General features: G+C 34.2%; 1 protein-coding gene across 1 annotated transcript; it reads left to right on the top strand.

Moving 5' to 3' along the window:
* The first annotated feature begins 11,353 nt into the window (after nucleotides 1-11,353).
* LOC118745060 lies at nucleotides 11,354-13,201 on the top strand. Its single transcript, XM_036478619.1, has one exon. It carries the CDS (start codon nucleotides 11,354-11,356, stop codon nucleotides 13,199-13,201), a length of 1,848 nt encoding a protein of 615 aa, XP_036334512.1.
* The last annotated feature ends 6,523 nt before the right edge of the window (nucleotides 13,202-19,724 follow it).

The following is a 19,724-nucleotide window of genomic DNA, read 5'->3' as shown; positions in this document are numbered from 1 at the left end:
AAAACTAAGCCACGGGGTTAAAACCCTTTAAAGTAAAAGTTCTTATTACTAAATAATTCTACAGTAATAGTTTGCATATATAAAAATTAAATGCATAGTTATAAAGTATTTATATTGATCCACGGATGTATGTACATATGTACTTCCATAGCATTAAAACAATATATGTACATACATAATTTTCATTATAACTATTGAATATTTTAAAATTGATAACCTGTTGAAAGTATTTATCAATAGTGCATTTACTCAATAATAGTAGTTCACTTAAAGTGTAGTCCAATAAACTAATCCTAGATCAGCGCAGTTACTACCTGTTTACTTTGTCACTTAATTTTTACGGCGCACAGTATGCTTTTTGAACACTATGTATGTATGTATATGCAAATTAATCGTAGCGCATTCGATAGAAGCAACATTTTGATAACAATCAAACAAGGTTTCAAAGCTAATGGGACAGAATTTTTCAATTCAGTACAAAAAAAAAAATTTATTCAAATATATTGATGATTTGTGTCTCAATCTATAGCTCTCACCGTCAAAAACTAGTATTCTGAATAGTTTAGCAAAAGTTATTCGCAAAAAAAATGCAAGATAATTTTTTTTAAAAATTCATTGCTCTTCGACGGTATAACTAAATTGGACAAGAAGTACCACAAATTAAAGGTAATTGACTATATTTTTGTATACTTATGTAAAATTTGTACGAAAAGGTTTTTTTTTTATAGTTTTTCGATATATCCTTTTCAAGAACAATTGCACCTTTGCCATATGACGTTTCAAAAAATCCTCTCAGTTCTAACACCGAAATCAATTCTGTTGCATCGTGCAGTTGCATCGTGTTTGCTGTATTCTGATATAAATACAAAGCATTCGCCCAGTTCGGTCCGCAAGCTTGTAGTATATTACGTAAGGCTGCTAAGGTCTTATGATCGTTGGGCCAGTGATACGATTGGACTGCATCCTGTATTTTAAAACTATAGTTCTCAGCAAAGTCTAAAGATAACACAAATTCTTTGTATTTTCTGTCATTTTTGAAAATAATTCACTTTCAATTTTGGCACTTTTAAGTTCGGCACAAAACTGTGATGGATTGTTCCCTGTCTACTTACAAGTTCTCATCTAAACAAAAGACCTTTTTATGTCAATTGCCTATAAAGCGCTTACCTGTCCGCGCAAGTCCATTGTTTGTACAGTACCACTGAGTCCTTAAGTAAGGTCTGCAACCTCTTACCAATATTCTGCTTAAAACCCGGACAACGCTTGTGTGTTACTGTAATTCAGTCTTTTTTTCGGGGCATTAACCCACTGGACTCGGCCGATTTATAAAATTCCTTCACCTTTTCTACTGAAACTGCTGGGTAGAGAATGGCCTTCGCTTTTCTTTGGGATCGAACCGAATCCCTTCGTTTGATGAAGTTTTAAAGCAGTTTTTTCCTATATCGCGTTATTCCCAATTGTTTCTATAACTTCGCTGCTGACCACTCGACAGGAGCATATGTAAGCAAGTGAATCTTTTCTTGCCTGTTGGTAATTTTTTATAAGGCATTTTTCATTTCAACCGCTACTTGGCTATTTTCTAAGGTATCTTCCGAGCCTGGCTGTTTTGTGTCGATAGCTTAGACCAAAAAATATTCTTCTATATAAGAAATTAATAAAATGACTACAAGACTTTTGTTCCATGACTAACACAGTTGTGCTTTTCTTTTAATAGAGGATTACAGCAACGATATAGCGGTGACATGGTGACGAGAACTACACAATTAAACATTTGGCTATCACACAAAATGTCTCATAGATGAACTGAAAATTATTTGGTTGCTTTGAAGGCGAATTAATATAAGGTGATAGCAGAAGTACAAAAACAAAAATTTACATGTATTTTGTTTTTGCGTTGGCGGCATAAACTGTCAAAATCTGTAAGAGTGTTTGTAGAAATTCAAACAAAATTTTTCAATTTGATATCCGAAGCCGCGCGGCGAAACACATACACAAAATCAGCTGAGCTAGTAACACCACCTTATATAAATTCGCCTTGGTTGCTTTCTTCTTGCAGAATAAAATAAATTAAAGACAAAATATCAAAAGCATTAAAAAAATAATAAATTTCAAAACAAAGTTGGCGAGTGGAAGCAGTTAATGATTTTTTTTACAGTTATATGGTAATAGTCTCCATCTTTTTCTCTTCGGAATGCAGTTTGCAAGGTTTTAATGTATCTACAGTATTTCTTTTTTTTAATTTCTGCTAGGCTGAGAACATTTTTAAAAACTAATTGTTCTTTAAAAGGATATATTAAAAAACATGTAAAAAATGCTTTCTGAACAAATTTACAGAAGTATACTAAAATATGGTCAATTATCTTTAATTTGTGGTATTTTTTGTCCAATTTAGTTATCCCATAGAAGAACAATGAATTTTAGAAAAAAATTTATCTTAAACTTCAAATATTCAGAACACCAGTTTTTGACACTGAGAGCTATAAATTGAGACACAAATCATCAAAAGATATGACCAAAATTTTTTTGTGTGCTGATTTGAAAATTGCTGAACGTAGTTCCCTTTAAAAAATGTTCTTAAAAAAGTGCTTTAATGTTCTGTTATACTAATCTTATTGATTACAAGCAAAAACGTTTGACCTTAAAATAGTTATAATTCAGCTCTCAGAGGACCTAAAGAGCCTATTATGGCTCAAATTTAAGATTGCAATAAATAATATATTTTTATAAATGAGGGGCTACGTTTTTTCTCTCGTTTTTTTTTTTAATATTGGAATCGTGTTTCTCGTCTATAAGACCATATCATAGGACATAAACGATTTTTTCGAAGAAATCGTGTATTTTTTCACGTTTGTTTTAAGAACAAAATTTTTTACCTATTTTTTAAGGTGAAAAAGTAATTCGCATAGTATCTTCAAAAAGAATATCGAGCGGCGTCTACCTTTTTCATTGAAGTGACAATTTTACAGTGCTGATGTCTTAAGAACGTTCAATATTCAGATAGAATTCACATTATGCCGGCTAATGAAATATGTACTACAGTATTCCCCGCTTAATTGACCACGGTTAATTGTTCTCCCGGCATAATTGGTTAAGAATATTTGCTATCGAAAAGAGATATCGGGCTAGCTTAGAGTGAAAGTTGCTAAGTCCTCTTTTTATGAAAACTCATACTTTAATACAGGAGGAATGAAAAAAGCATTGTTTCGAAAAGTATAGACGTGCTTGTTTTATTTATTCTCGTTTACATTCAATGAAAGGAAAAGTACAAAAGAAGCACGAAATTATTTAATAAAGATCGAATCCTTCTGATTCGTATCGAGCTTTGCTTTGACTTAAGCAGCCAAATAGTTGTATTCAAAGTTTTGCGAAATACTTGAAGAAAGTATCTATAAGAAGCTTTTTCCTCCCCTGCAAAATTTTTAAATTGGGACTTAACAGCTTTTCGCTCTAATTTTAATTCCAAGTCAACCCCTCTAAAGTCACTTAAGTTGTTTCAATAAAATGCCACTGGAATACATATAAATATGTATTTACATATACATATACATATATGTAAGTTTGTACTAAAACAATTTCCAGTACTACCAGAAAACTAAGCTTTCTTCATAATTATACAAAACAAATGATTGTCTTAATACTCACGTTGCACATCATCCTGCGCGATCACCGAAATCCAGCTGATCACTGTCAAAATCGCCATCAAACCAAGCTTAAACATTTTTGTTTATACAATTATTTTCACTTTTCAGAAAGCAAAAGTATCAAATTTTTTTTAAAGAAATTCTATAGTTAATGCAATTAACACCTTTTAAATTTTGGTCACTAGTGGCACTGACCACTGGAAAGATGCTTTCAATGCCAGAGTGAACGTTGCCAGCGAAAGTGCGAAAGTACAATAAAACGAAACTGATGTTAAACAAAAGTCAAGTAGCAAACAATTTCACTTTGAGTCACAAAAATTGGCGCCGTTACTACATATGAATGTCAGTAGTAGCCAAAAAACTAAAACAATCACTGGAATGTTAGTTAAACGAAAATTAGGTCAATACTTTTTAAAGAAAGACAAGTAACGCACACAAGTTTATCAAACACGCGCACTGTCAGAGAACGCACAGTGGCTGTAGGGCAGAATGACAGAGCATATAGCAGATATGTATGTAAACATACACTTGAATGTCCTATAAATAATGAATCTTGTTGTATTTTACGTTAAATTGCTCTTTACGATTTAATTTAATTTTTATATTCTTGCCTCTACGACGACGAATTCACAACGAATAAACGGAAGCTTCTTTCTGCCTGCTGGACGTACCAACTTTCACGCGGTTTAGGACACAAATGAGCTCAAACTCTGTTGGCCAAGGTGTTTTAACCAAGTTGTATGCTGCCAGAAGTGCGCTGAGGCCAAAGCGTAAATTTCTTATGACGGACGAGTGCAATAAAAGAAATGAAGAAAGTCAACATGGAACTACAACAAAAGCTTTGTATGTGAAGAGAAAGCAAATGCGATGAGCCGAAATACAAACTGACATATGTCAGCATAGACATATGCACATCGTTATATGTGTTTATGTTGTATTTAACAAGCAAGAATTAAAGCAGAAAGAGGTGATTATGTAGAACGCGAAAATGTTGAACGAAACAATGGAATCCACTGATATGTGTAACCTTATGCATGTATAGGGTGATACAAGGTTATGCAGATCTTTGACATCAGTTATTTTGATAGCTATGCTAATGGTTTTATTTTTTTCAGACAATTGGTACTGCAGGCTTTGACAAACTTAGTCATGGAGCGATACTCAGTTGAATAAAGGCGTAAAATTGATCCCGATTAAAAAAATCATCACGAGCGATGAGGAACTTTTTCGTCTAAACGGAAACCTTAACAAGCAACCAGTCACTACAAGAAAAAACTATGCATCCACAACGAGTTCCTGTTTGCAGTGGTGTTCGGGCTGGCGGAGTCATCGGACCACACTTCTCCGAAAATGATGCCGCTAATGCTTTTACGCTGAACGGACGTTATCGTCACATGATAACACATTTGTTTAGTGCCTCAAGTAAATAATATGGACTTGAACAATGTGTGGTTACAACAAGATAGTGCCACTTGCCATATAACGCATGAAACAATAGCCCCATTGCGAATATCAGAGTTCTTATTGAATCACCCTATATACATAAGCATACATACAAGATTCAATATGCCTCATTTTTCTACCATCGCTTCCATAACTTTCAACGCAGCATAACAGAGGAGGCATCTTGACTCACAACAATGCCAACTAACAGCTGTTGTTTTCATAATAGGGGTATTCTCTGAGTCTTGCAAAGCCCTTGCACGGTGCACGGATTGCACGGTTTGCAAAGCTGTCCCATACGAAAACCGGTTTTAACCGTGCAATCCGTGCAATCTGTGCACCATGCAAGGGCTTTGCAAGACTCAGAGAATACCCCTATTATGTATATACAAGTATTCTACCTCAGGTGCAACATTGCAGGTCTCCTTTATCTCCTATGCGCGGTCTGCAATCAACTCACGCATACTTAGTCCCAGTCATCGTATCTCAGTGCAAAAAAAGCGACTGGTTCAGGATGATTTCGGGTAAAGTCGCAAAGAAAGAAGCCAGTTTTTAACTCCTTAAATATGTGCGTTCGAACATGTACTATGTATGATGAGACTAATTTCGCAAAATTTTTCTAAACGGAGTTGAAAAAAAGACTAATCACTTCCTCTAAATACACAGAAATTTGTCATCTGATTTGTCATGATTCTAGACCTTATTGTTAGAGGCTGTACTAGAAGATATTTCATAAGCTTTAATTTTTGAAGGCGGGTCGGGTGAGAAGTACGTAACTGTTTCCACAACAACCGAAAGCAAATATGCATGTATGTAAAATAATCCAACCTGTCTTAGCCGTAGCATTAGTAGGGTGGCCAACCGTACTATAATATATAGTATTTTACTATTTTTTCGCGTACTATATACTGTTGAAAAAAATATAGTATGCAAAAATTCTATATTTCTTCAATTATAAATATAAGTATATTTCAGTGATTTGTAAGAAAATATGTGTATTAAAATGGATGATCTTTATACTGAAATAACAATATTAAAAGAAATATTCTTCAAAATAAGAGGTCTTGGTGAGTTTATGAATTGAAACACATATCAAAAATGGAAACGTTTTTAAAAATACTGATAACAATTTACCAAATTTACTTAAAATTATTTCATTTCTACTCTCTATTCTTGCTACTCCGGCATTCACTGGAAGAGTTTTTTCTGTTATTGATGTGAAATGGCGAAATGAGAGAAACAAAGCGATTAGCTCACTAACAAAAAATTTTGATTTTTATTAATTTAAATATTGATTGTCATAAAGCATATAACACTTTCGTGGTTAACAAGGAATTGTGAAAAACTGCCAAAAGCGCAAAGAAATATATTGAGAAAAAAGATTTTTACTTACTTTGTTACTTTAAATAAAATACTATATATATTGGAATGGTCGACTCATTATAGACGCATTTCCATGAAAAATAAAAGTCTCATATAAATATTAAGAGATAACGTAAATCATTTCCGTCTTGAAATAAACGTCCCGAGAGACGAGAAAAATAAAAGTCCTATATAAATATTATAAATAATTTCCCTCTGAAAATAAAAGTCCTGTGTAAATATTATAAGAGGACCTAAATAATTTCCCTCTGAAAATAATCGTTTCGCGAGATGCGAAGATACTTATCGTGAATAATTATTATACAAAGACAAAAAAATTTCCCTTAAAACAAGGCGATGTTTTTGATTCCAAATATTAGGTTAATTAGTGTGGATCTTAGTTTTGAACATACTTTTTAAGAGGGTTGCCACCTGTTCAAAGAAAGCATTACCTCACAAAAATATGAGAAGAGGGTTGCCATATGTTAAGAAATTTAAAGTCAATTTCATAGACAAACAAAATAGAATATTAAAAAAAAGTTAAAAGAAATACTTTTTTTTATATAGGTATCAAAAGATCTTTCCCCGACTGGGTTAGTTCGAGCCAAAGCGTCATGGCATGGGAGTTTTCATTTGTCATTCAAGCATTAATAAATACACGTAGCTTAAACAACAAAAGCATAGTCGTATGTACATTTATATGTAGTTATGTCATTGGTTTTTTAACTCTTAACCCTTCATCGAATCGACGAAGTATTTTTTATCTCCCATTTTTTGTATGAAAAATGTCGCATGCAAGATTGCCAAACTAATAATTGTGAACCTCAACAACAAAGAAAACACAGAGGCTACTTATTATTTAAGATTTTTTATATATTTTAGAGCAATTCGCTCTGCAGTGTAATGGCGACAAAAATCGTCGTCAAATAGACGGAGATTACCCATTCAAGGTTAAGACAATACTTTAATAAACATGCAGCAGCACCGTTAGTTGAGGTTACTTTCATGATTTAGTTTTGATTTTACTTAATTCCTTCAACCAAGTGAGTGCGTGGAGTTTCAAAAATACTGAGACTGCCTCTGTTAGCGATGAAACGATATGAGTAAATACAAGTACTTACTCAAAGCCAAATGAGTTAGCTAGCGAACAACTCTGAGGAGGAATTCGGAGAGTTGACCCCATATTGCTAAGCTCAATGCTATTCGAAAGGCGACAAGGACTAATACAAATTCATAGTGCGAAGTATTCTAATCCGAAAGACTTGCTTTTCGAATCGCAATACGGAGTGGACCCCCAGGTATTTTTCGACCATTTTCGAACGTAGATATCGTCAAAGATAATATCGACGTAAAAATCCATAATTAATTGGCAGCTCCTTCATGACTTAACATATTCATTGTGAACTTCAAGGGACCGAAATATGCAATTCTTTCGACCTGTTGGAGACAATGGGGAAATATGTATGTAGCTTAGTATAAAGTCATATGGTTGTTAAAAACTTTTATTTTCCCGACTCAAAGTTTCTTATAAATGGTTAGTTTCTACATATCATTCAACATCACGGTATAAATTCACGCTTTAATAATAGATTACTACTGTAATGTGTCTGATGAATGGTCTTGGTGATGAATGTTTCGTACACAGTAGGTACATGGATTTCAATGTCATTCGCCGTTGCAGGGCACTTACCTTTTTTCGCTTTCTTCCGCAGCTCTGCCACTGCTACTACCACTATTTGTACTGCTGTCATAATTGTTCATACAAACATACACACCGCCATGCATAGTGCAATAACTAGAGACATGCTTACTAACACTACTTTAGACATGCATGTGTGCGCATATTTTGTATTTACAAAGTGCATTTGCAGTTGGCCCAAGCTAAATAAATGACATTTAAGCAAATGAGTCGCAATGCTTGCATGCGATGTGTCCAGAGCTTGAATTCCTTTTTTATGCATTGCATGACTAACACAAGTTAATAATAAAATATTAACTTTGCCAGTTTTTATTGTAGATTTTTTGCTTAAATAAAATTTTTAGTATGTATGTGACTTTAATATTCATAAGTAACAAATTTCTGCTATTTATTGACTGCGATATCCTTTTGTTCATTTGCATACTAAAAATTTGCATATTTCATTTCCGTAATAAAAAATGAATTCATCAATTGTTATTGCTATATGCATGCTTTTACTTAAGACTCATACAAATTTTCGTGCATAATATAATTTCTTTATTAACTTGAATGATGATTTGGTGCACTTTCAAATGTCAACACACTCTTTATTATGAATATTTGAATATGTTATGGCTTACAAAAGGTAGATAAATAACTGTTCAAAAATTCAACAACACATGTTGCATATTAATTTCATGCATCTGAAGAGCAGTTAGTGAGCTTCATAGAATTGCTGCCACTGTATTTAAAGCTTCCGGCGTTTAATGCATTGCATACTTTTAGGCGTACTTTGTAGCTCGCACAGTGGAGTTGCGAAAAATTAAACGAGATAAAAATTTTATTAAAAATGCATTACACGATTTTTTTGAACTAATTAAAGTGGGTGGAATATTACAGCATAAATGTTTATGAAATAGAATTTTTCAACTAATTTAACGATTTTTTCTTCACGATGTAAAATTTAGCCACGCAAAGTTGATTTCTGCACTGATTTGCAAAACAAGTAAAAGACAAATTTTCGTTTGGTACCCTCTTTGGAAAGTACTTAGCCAAATGATTAAGAAAAAAGAAATCTGACCTTTTCTATGTATATCTATACGTATGTATACATGTATATCTATGCATGTACACATATAGAATTGTTAAGCTCTTTTCTTCGACGGACAAAAACTCGAATACGGCCTGACCGATTTGAATAATATCTTTTTGGATTTGCTCGCTTGAAACGAATGGTTGACAGCATTAGGAAGAGAGACTTGCCACCTATTTGAAAAATATCAATAAATAAATTGACAAAATAAATGAAATATTATGATTTGGGCATGAACCAAATGAGGTTTAACAAAGCTTAGTTTAAAACTTATTTTTGAAGTGGGTTGTCACATGTTCAAAAAAATGTGATTCAATTAAATTGATGAGACAAATAATATATTATTACAATATAGGTATCAAACTAAAGAGGCTAATTTTCAAAATATTTTTGAAGGGGTAAATAAAGTATTGCAATATCGTTGTCAAAATAGCGTTAGAAAGCTAATTTTTTTTATATATTTTTGTAGTGGGTTGCTATCTGTTTGAGAATTTTTATTAAATTAAATTTATAAGATAAATGAAATTTTACAATTGGGGTGCCAATCTAAAGTGGTTTAAGAAAGGTTAATTTCTAAAAAAAAATTGAAGAAGTTTGTCACCTGTTTGAATTATTAAATTCAATTGGAGCCGTTAACTTATCTCTTTTAAAGTATAGTTAAATCATTAGTTACACTTAGCTACAGAAATTTCTACATATGTACAACTTTAAAGTAAAATAGAAAAGTTAACGGCCCTTAAATTGATAAGATAAATGAAATGTTGCATTATGGGTGTCAAAAGTTGCTTGAGAAAACTTAGTTTGGAAAATATTTTTAAAGAGGGTTACCACCTGTTTGAAAAATTAAATTCGACTGAATTGATACGATAAATGAAATATTACCGCTTGAGTGTCAAACATACATAAGTAGTTTAAGATAGCTTAATTTTTAAACATTTTTTGAAGGGGTTTGCCGCCTATTCCAATTTTGGTATGAAAGGAAAGATATTTAAGAAATCTTTGAGTTAGAAAAATTATCCAGTCTAAAAAAATAAGGCTAAAAATCTAAAATTAAATTAAATATTACGATATGGCTACCAAACGAAAGGTGTTTGAAAAAGCTTTATTAGAATGAAGAAAAAATTTACAACTTACTATCAAACGAATTGTTCAAAAACTCTTTGATCCACATCGATGGATTATATTCAAATAGTGCTATCTCGAATTTTCACAAAGAGTACTTTCGGATGTTAGAACTTGCCTGAGACAAAACTGGCATCACTGCTGTTAATTTTAACTTTACAATTGAATAGTAAATTCTTCTAACAAGCCACATATAAGGACAGCATTAACATTAGTGATGACAGCTAAGTCTCAGACAAGTTCTAATAGCAGAAAGTACTTTTTGTGAAAATGCGAGATAGCACTATTTGAATATAAGCCCTCGATATATTTTTCAAAATGGTTGCCACTTATATTAATTTTTATACTGAGGCTTTTAGTAATATATTTGAAACACATATTATGAAATGTAAGTATAGAAAAAAGCTACACTCACGCAAACGTAAGAACTAATAAAAATCAGATGAAAGCTGTTTAAAAGGTCCTTGTTGGAGAATGGCGCCTAAATCAAACGAAAAATATATAGATATTTTTTTAATTGCATCAAAATTTCGGTGAAATTAATTTAATTAAACGGCAATTTTTCTTAGCCGATTTTAACTGATTTTGATGTGAAATTAAGAATGAGCCCGAAATCAAGGTAGGTGTACTTTTAATCAGTTCAAGTTATCGTGGGCGCACTGTATTATTACATCAACACATTTTAGCATATTTTATAATAATTTGTGAGGCAGACTTTATTATTTCTCATTAGCAACCAGACATAACGTGTTGGACCTTTTTTATTCTACAAAATCTATTTCCCTAAAGGCTTATCACCTCCTGCTTTTTTTTGTACTGTAATTACTTTAAGCCTGAGTGGCATCACATAAAAGGAAATTCATCAGGTTGCGAAATAGCTTTTTACATAAAAATTCTATAGTCTGCGCGCAATCGAAAACGATTTTCCCAACTGCCAGCAACTCGCTCTAGATATGAACGGATTCAAAGAATTAGTTGACAAGTAGAACTAAGTGAAAGTTTATCGCAGCAAAGATGCAGGTGTTTAGTAACGCCTCATTACTACTCAATCTAATTGGGTTGTCACTAGTCAACCAAAAATGCATCCAAACACTGACGTACATTGTAGCCGCCACATCTCTGGAACGCCAGGTGAATACGATACTCTACACGAGCTACGAAAATATATCCACTTTCGAGTCAAATGACGAACTAAAGTCATCACATCTAATACGCGCACTGGCCATTGGACTGCCACAACCTTTGCTACATTTTGACTACTCAGCGCCCGTCGAACCTTATAGAAAAAAATTCAACACCGAGTTGCTAACCATCGCTAGACTTGGACAGCAGTTTGATCTGGCCCAAAAACTACTCACTACGTTGTGGCAACGTCTTTGGCACAACACCCAAAGCCGTCTCATTCTACTTTTTGCTGATTCGGCTAAGGCCACATATGTTACCGGTATCTTGAAGATGTGTGCCAGAAATCGTGCCATGAATGTGATTGCCTTGCAGCCACGTATGGCGGTTGAAGAACGAAAGTTTTGGACACTGCGCATATTTCCCACAACCAAGGTACTGAAGTCCACATTTCCAGAGAATTACAAAGATATATTTCCTAAACATCTGGAAAATATGTATGGCCGTCCAATACGTACCTTCGCAACAGAACCCTACTATCCAGAGTTCTACAACTACACAATTAAGGATGGATCCACAATACTCAGCGGCTACTACGGCAGAGCTTTAACTGAGTATGCATATCTTCTTAACTCAACAATTGAACAAAAACCCCCGTCAGTTGATCTCATCTTTGCTGATCCGATTGAATCAATCAGGAGAAATACTAACATTGACATTGGACAATTGGCACCCATTCATTCAGTCGAATACAATATAAGTGTGACGGACGTGTTCTCGTACCTCGATTGCTGTCTAATGGTGCCACTTGAAGCTCCATTCCCAAAGTCAACCTTCTATTATAAGATAATGCATAAATCGTTTGTATTCTTGTTCGGCATTAGTGTGGCATTGATTTCAATCGTTTGGCGCTGCACAGCTCGCAGTCAAAGCCAGCAGCGACAAGAAGAACAAATATTCGAGTATTTCTTCAACTTTTCGGTGCTTCAAGGTCTATTGGGAATGCCTTTTTGGACTAACCGCAATATTTCAGTTTTACACAAAAACATCTGTGTATTCATCTGGTTTACGGGCATCCTTATAGGCACCACCTACAACGCTTTTTTGCAGAGTTATAGTGTAGATGCACCGATTGGCGCGCAAGTCAAGACCATTGATGATATACTTAATCGTGGCGTCAAAGTCGCAGTATATACTTTTGAGAAAACACTTATGGAAAGTATGCCAGAATACAGTAAATACCTTAAAAACCTAACCGAGTTCAGTAATCTTACTGAATATCAATTGCTGCGAAACACCTTTGACACTCGCTATGCATTTATGGTTTACAAAATGTGGGGCATTTATGATGAGCAACAGAAATATTTCTCACGCCCTTTGTTTCGTCTGACAGATATCTGTTTATTTAAAAATTTACCAATGGTGTTTCCTCTTCAGGAAAACTCTGAGCATGAGGAGCGTTTGAATGATTTTCGAGTGAGACTTCAAGAAGCTGGGTTAATCGAATTTTGGTTGCGTCATCGCATTTATGTGGAGATGTTGGAGATGGATCTAATTCACATAGAAGATTGGAATAAAAAGCCGGCTTTCGAGCCGATGACTTTAGAGGACTTACACATTGTACTGGCAATAATGAGCGTATTTATTGCATTAAGCATTTTTTGCTTTGCGTTGGAGATATTTTGGAAAAATTGCAAAACGGTGCATTCCATTGGCGGTTATTTTCAAAAGAATATGTAATTTATTGAAATGCCATGCTGTATGGTGTCCTTAAAGTGCTTTAGAAGCATACCTTTTCTTGTATGGACAATTTTTATTGACTTGAGACATGCGACTTTTAAAACCTTGTTTTAAAATATTTTCAAAACGAATACATAATCTCAAATCCGTGGCGTGTTAGGGGTTGGAAAACGGCTTGCAAAATCGCGAGTTTTTCTATTTTTATTTTTGATAAACAAAGTTTGTGTGTTTATTTATTTGCAAAAGATATCTGGATTTGAGAAATTTTCTCATGATCTTTCCATATGAATCCTCATTCATATCTCGTAACAAAACGTTATGTGGAATAAATAAATACCCCTATTATATCGGAGAGTTCGCTCTTTCATATGAACCTGGTTTTGAATGTGCACAAAAATTTTGAAAACCACTACAATATGACACCGTGATAATTATACACAGAGTTTTTGTACATATATGGAAATAAAGAATATATAATAAATTTCATAGAGAAATTTCGGTTTAATTATTTTTAGTGGATAATTTACCTTTACAAGAATACCAAACACGTTGTCACTTTGAAGACAACGGATTTTCGACTGGGGCCAACTTGTCAAATAAGGTTAAATTAACTACGCAAAGTAAAAAGTAACATGATTTTTTCAAACAGGGTCATTTTCGGAATTTCCATATTAGGGTTTCTGAAGGGGGTTGTGTAGTGTGACCAGAATGCAGAAAAGTTTGTGAATCAATGGAAAAGAATATTCGCCGCAATTACCAGTTACGCTGCACACAGGAATATTTGTAAATTAAAACCGGTTAAAAATTCAAATTTATCAAATTTGATAAGACTCTCTCTTTAAACATATTATTTCTCAAGCTATAGAACATAGCCTTTATTGTGATAATTTTTTTTTCTGCGCTTCCAATAGATGCATTTGTTTTTTCGTTAATACGAAGCATGTAAATACTATAATATATATTATTTTACATTATATTGAAAGGGGTTTATGGGATATTTACTTTTAGCAAACATTTCAAATAAATAACAGTCATTTTTTTTTTGCTTGTCGGGTCGCATCGGGCAATACACTTTTATACGGATATTTTTTTGATCCTTGGCAGTTTAAATCAGTGCCCGCCAAACACTTTCCTGGGAAACGAACTATATTCGGCCTTTCACATGTACACAATCGGCTTCTTACACGTACACAATCCGAACGTCAACAGAAAAGTTCTGAACACATTGAAAACGACGAGCTACCGACCACAGCTTCCAATTTGTCATCTTTATTATTTAAGCGCTTTGTCGATGGCGACATGATTTCTTTGAACGTGGCAGCGACATCATGAATTTGTATGAGTTTGACATAAAAGAAGAGGAAGATCCTTATCTGTCGCCAGAAAAATAGAAATAGATCTAATCTGGCCACAACCACAGCCGTCGCGTAGCCCGGTCGTCGCCAAAATAATTATCTACATAAGAGTACGTGTTAAAATAATTTGACAGCTGTGGTTTGTAGCTCGTCGTTTTCATTGTGTTCGGGCTAAAAGAGTAGCAGAGCACAAATTTTATTAAGTTGCATGCAAACAATAGGCGAAGTAGGTTGATGACGCATTACCGTGCATTACCAGCAAAACATTCTCATTTTTATTTCATAACTAATACATTCTCATTTTAAGACTTCTCTTTTTGGCGGACACTGGTTTAAATGCTATAATAAGCAATTGGGTATTAGAAGAGAAACAAAGTTTTCCGATCGAAAATATTGATTTTCAAAAATTGTATACCAGCTCTACGAAAGCTTGTTTTTTCCCATAGAAAATACATTTAAAACTTTAGGCACCTTGAGCGACTTCTAAATATTATTGATTTCAAAATAAAAAAAAAACAGAGATATACTTTTTTCGTTATAGAATAATCCTAGGGTGTGAACATATTTAAATTCAGACTTTACTTTTCTCACTTTTTGGACCACCCTAATGCACAAAAAAATTAGTGTTAAAATTATTTAAGTTGTTTGCATTTTTTCCGTAAATCATAAGTATTATCGAAAAAATAAATAGCCCAAATGAAAGTTTTAGATCATACAATTATCTACAAGAGTTTTTGCTGTTTTTTCTACGATTCAATATTCCTCAATTATTGTCGGCGTCGTTCGTCGCCTTTACCTCATTAAATGCATTAATTACTTTCGACAATAAATTATAGTATATCAGTGCGTTTTTTGCAAGGACCATCTTGTGATATTAAATCAATAAAAGTGTTGCAAAACCATCAGCTCTCACAGTCCGTAGTTATTGCTAAATAACTGCACAACTTTTTGCTTTCGCAAGGTCAATGCTGTAATATTGTGAATAAAATAAAATGAAAATATTTTCGGTCCGGTTTAAGATGAATTTCAATTATCTCTTGTTTACATCGTCCGTACAACACACCACAGTACTTATTACGTGTTGGTTGGTGGAGATCTTATTTTGTAAGCATCTTCTTGGCGTCGATTTTTTTACTTTTGGAGTTTATTAAATTTTTTTTTTAACTTCGGTAAAGCCTCTTTAAAGATGTCAAATTAATAAATAGTACATAATTTTCACTTAATTGTTGTTAATGGAAAAATAAGACAACCAGATATCCTACCCAAACAGGTTGATGTCGTTAACCTTTTAGAAGTACATGTTGAGCGAAATAAAACTTTTTTAAATAAGTTTTTAATTATTTATTATGCAGTAAAAAACTGATTTTACGTGCATTTCCGGCATTCCTTGGTTATTTACTTTTTAATATATTGTAAGCTTGCTTTTTTATAAGTTTTGCCAAGGCTTTTACTTTATTATAACTATTTCCAAGAAAAAAATTTAATTTCTGAAAACACTTGGTTTTTTATTAATTCAAACCCCCTTATGGTTAATCAATCTCTGTCAATAATAAAGACGTTGCCCTTTAGCCCATTTGACTCTCCAGATCATTTCAAAAAAATTTAGTATGTCTTGCTCGCCACAGCCCATTAAGAATTTGTGTTCTTATTCGAATTTGCGGTCTTTTATAGTTTTTATTTTAATTTGAGCTTTTTTAAATTAGGAGGAGTTGCATTCCCCCAAATGGATTTAACGAGGCGCTCCAAGAGCGGTGTTGCCAGTTTAGCCTTTTTGAGGCTAGATCTAGCCTTTTTCTTTGTCGTTTAGCTTCGAAATTTAGATTTTAGCTTCGTGGCTTTTTTCTAGCCTTTTCTTATTTTCAAACTAGCATTTTTTTAAGACAATCCTCCTCAATATTTGTTGTAGCACTAAATTATTGTTTCCGTTCAGTTTTACTTGACGAAATGTTAAGCGAATATCACCCGGCGGCATCGCTCCGACTGGCGCAATTTGTTCAGCGAACTCGTTCTGTTTATACTTTAACAGTTTTTTCAGAGACTCTCAAGTGTACCTGCAAAACCAGAAAATGAATGTCATCGTGAGGGAGTCGCCGCTGCCATGCCGCAGCTATTCGGGAGTCCTTACCTTGCCTCTGCTATGGCGTAAAAATTCTGTCGATAATTTTTCGCTGCTTTGTAGCATAGCCTCTACGATTGACTCAGACGTGAAACTCTCGCCAGATATGTTTGCATCTGGTACTGTCAAATCGCATACACTCAAAAAATAAGTCTCTTATTACATTTAAAATGTATAAATGTACCACTTCTTTGTCTTTAAGGACTATATGTATTGAGACCATAAAAAATAGCTCCCTTCACATTAAAATGTTTTTATTATACGTTATGCGGTTCAAAAATGTTTGCACAAGGCTTTCGTGAAATTTTATGATCGTAAGTACTTTGGTTGTTGAGATATTTACATTTTTGGTTTCTCGGTGGTACATTTGTACCACCTCTTTGTTCATAAATGTTAATGAAATGTTGAAAAGGCTGGCCTTTTTTAACCTTTTTCTTGCCATTTAGCTTTTTTATTTGGCCGTCCTAGCTTTTTTATTTTTGAAGTCCTGGCAACACTGTCCAAGAGTTCCACCCCGAATATCTCTGCCAGATTATCGACATTCCCAAATTGTACACTATGAGCCGTCTGTAATAAGAAAATTAAATAAACGATTTTAAAGCGAAGCCAATGCTGCCGAATCGTAAAGTAAGATTGTCACAGAAATTCCTAACAGGTCAAAACCTGTCTCCCACAACGACTTATGCAGTATCTACAGAGAGGAAGAAGCAGACAGAAATCCAGAATGTTTCAAAGATCTGAGTGAAAAAAACACAGTTACCACGGGCCTTATCCCAAACTTAAATGCTTATGTCTGTTTAACAATTCCAGGTCATAATATTACAACCGAAACAGAGCGCGAAACTTAACATCTCGTACACTGTAAACAACAGGAGCCAGAGCCTCTGCCGATTGACCAGTCTATCATAAATTATCATTATATAGTATATAAAAAAATCATTATACTATTGTTAAAAGTTTAAAACCAAAACTTTTCAAGATGAATTCAATGACCCTAGGAAAAATTACTACTACAAATCTACTAAAACGTATGGGAATGACCGCGGTCCAACAGTGAGTGACACTTCATTTCAAGCTGAAGGCAAAGTAAACCAGTCTGCATAAAAATGCATGTTCGCATACAATGAAAATGTCCCAAAAGTCGCTTACGAGCATAAACTTTAAATTTCCGGTTTCGAAAATTGGAGGGAAAAAAAATTATTATTTTGCTATACATATTTTTTTATTTATTCTTTTTTGTGGCATAATTACCACGATTTATTTACTCTGTTATTATTTTCGATGATTGCTTTGTACTTTATTTTTTTGTTTAATTATTATTTTTTTAGTTCTTTAGTAATTTACATGTGCGGTGAAGCGTTTTGTACGACAACCTTGATTTGTTGTTAAGAATCGAACGTGAATGGCATACAAATAAGAAGGTATATGTGAATAACACTTGAGTATAAGAAGAAGGAAAAATTATCCCGCAAAAATGCTATGTCTCGGAGTTGTTTGTCAAATATTATTTTGCGACGCATATTGAATAGCGCCACATTTTAATCTAAGCTATTGACAAAAAAGACAAAAGCATCCATTAGTCTCCTTACAAAACATACTCCCTGCCAGCATTGATGTTAGATGAGCTGGAAACGTGCGCATCTTTGTACGCAAAATATGATGAATGGTGCCGGGTATTTATTTATCTATTCCCACATGTTAAACAATACGTAAAAATGTTCTTACAAAGCTCCAATTACAATATCGATTACGCGATGGTAATTGTTATTCTCAAAACACTTTGCTTGCTTTTGCGGCTCTAAAGAACTTTATGGTAGACAATATAATCCCCTGCGCTTACGAGTTGTTTGTTCAAAAGATTGTTAGCGCGATTGTTTCATTGCTTGCTCATTTTTAACAAATTCATATACATACGTACAAATCTTTGATGCCACTTAAATGTAAATTATATCTCAAATACGAGCAATAAAGTGAATTAATAGCCACTGTGCATTTGCAATTAGAAGCTTAATAAACTTAACAGCCGGAGACAAAGAGGACAGGAGTCCATAAATTCTCTCAGCTTTTAAGTATTAAGGGGAGAGCAGGTCACCTTGTTACCGCGATCAAAACGATCCTTTATAACAACCTACACTGATCAGAGTTCACAACTGATATGTTTGACAAGGGTTTCATTACCCTACAGTGTCCAGTAAGAAAGCTTGTAAATATTCTTACTTCTTGCCTACTGTGGTGAAGGAGTTCTTCGGTTCTCCTTGTTAATATATCCGGAATAAAGGACTTGGCCTGTGTTTCCAGTAATTTTACGCTCTGTTCTTCACCCAGATATAGTAGTCTCTCCTAACGGAACTCCATGGCAGACCAGTAAAGAGGCCTGGTCCTATGAATCCCTGTGCATCCCCTTTTCTGGCAAGAATATCTACCACTTCATTGCCCATGATTCCACTGTATCCCAGAACCCGTATGAGGTATACCCTGTTCCTAGACAAAAAGTATTCAAAGCTGAAGGCAGTGCCATTACTTCGTTGAGGCGGCGCTCTGATGTCCGAGTGTGTTTAGATATGTTTTTTGGTTGCTCCATTTTATACGTATTGTCTTAGGCATAGTTCAATGGCGTGAAACTCGGCCTGAAAGACGGAGTTACCTTATCCCAAGCTGGTGAAAAGGAGCCGGTTGGGTTGTATGCCGTAAACTCCTGCTCCGACGTCGTGGTCAGTGTTCGAGCTATCAGTATACCAGATGTGGTTGCCCTTCTGGGGTTTAGGATGCTCGTTGTCCAGTTGTTGCTGTCGGGGAAAAAGATCCTGAAGCTTTTGTGTGAAGTTAAATCTGACAAGGCACAGGTCCACAAAGCTTATGCGGAGACCATATTCTTGTTCTATAATCCTGAGGCTGGAAGGGTGTGTATAAGCTTCTTGTGCTCTTCATTGTTCCCTGAGATGAGCCTATTTGTTTCAATTGCTATCTCGAAAAATACATCTCATTTACATACATATCAAGGCGAATTTATATAAGTAGCTCAGCTGATGTTGTGTATGTGTTTCGCCGCACG

The sequence above is a fragment of the Rhagoletis pomonella genome, unplaced genomic scaffold (assembly GCF_013731165.1).
Source record: "Rhagoletis pomonella isolate Grant_MI unplaced genomic scaffold, Rhpom_1.0 Rhpom_scaffold_00001, whole genome shotgun sequence".
Classification (NCBI taxonomy): domain Eukaryota; kingdom Metazoa; phylum Arthropoda; class Insecta; order Diptera; family Tephritidae; genus Rhagoletis; species Rhagoletis pomonella.
The sequence above is the reverse complement of the archived record's forward strand: the minus strand, read 5'-3'. Positions and strand labels throughout refer to the sequence as shown.

Coding starts and splice junctions, on each gene's coding strand:
- LOC118745060 (XM_036478619.1), top strand. CDS start 11,354: ATGCAGGTGTTTAGTAACGCCTCATTACTACTCAATCTAATTGGGTTG.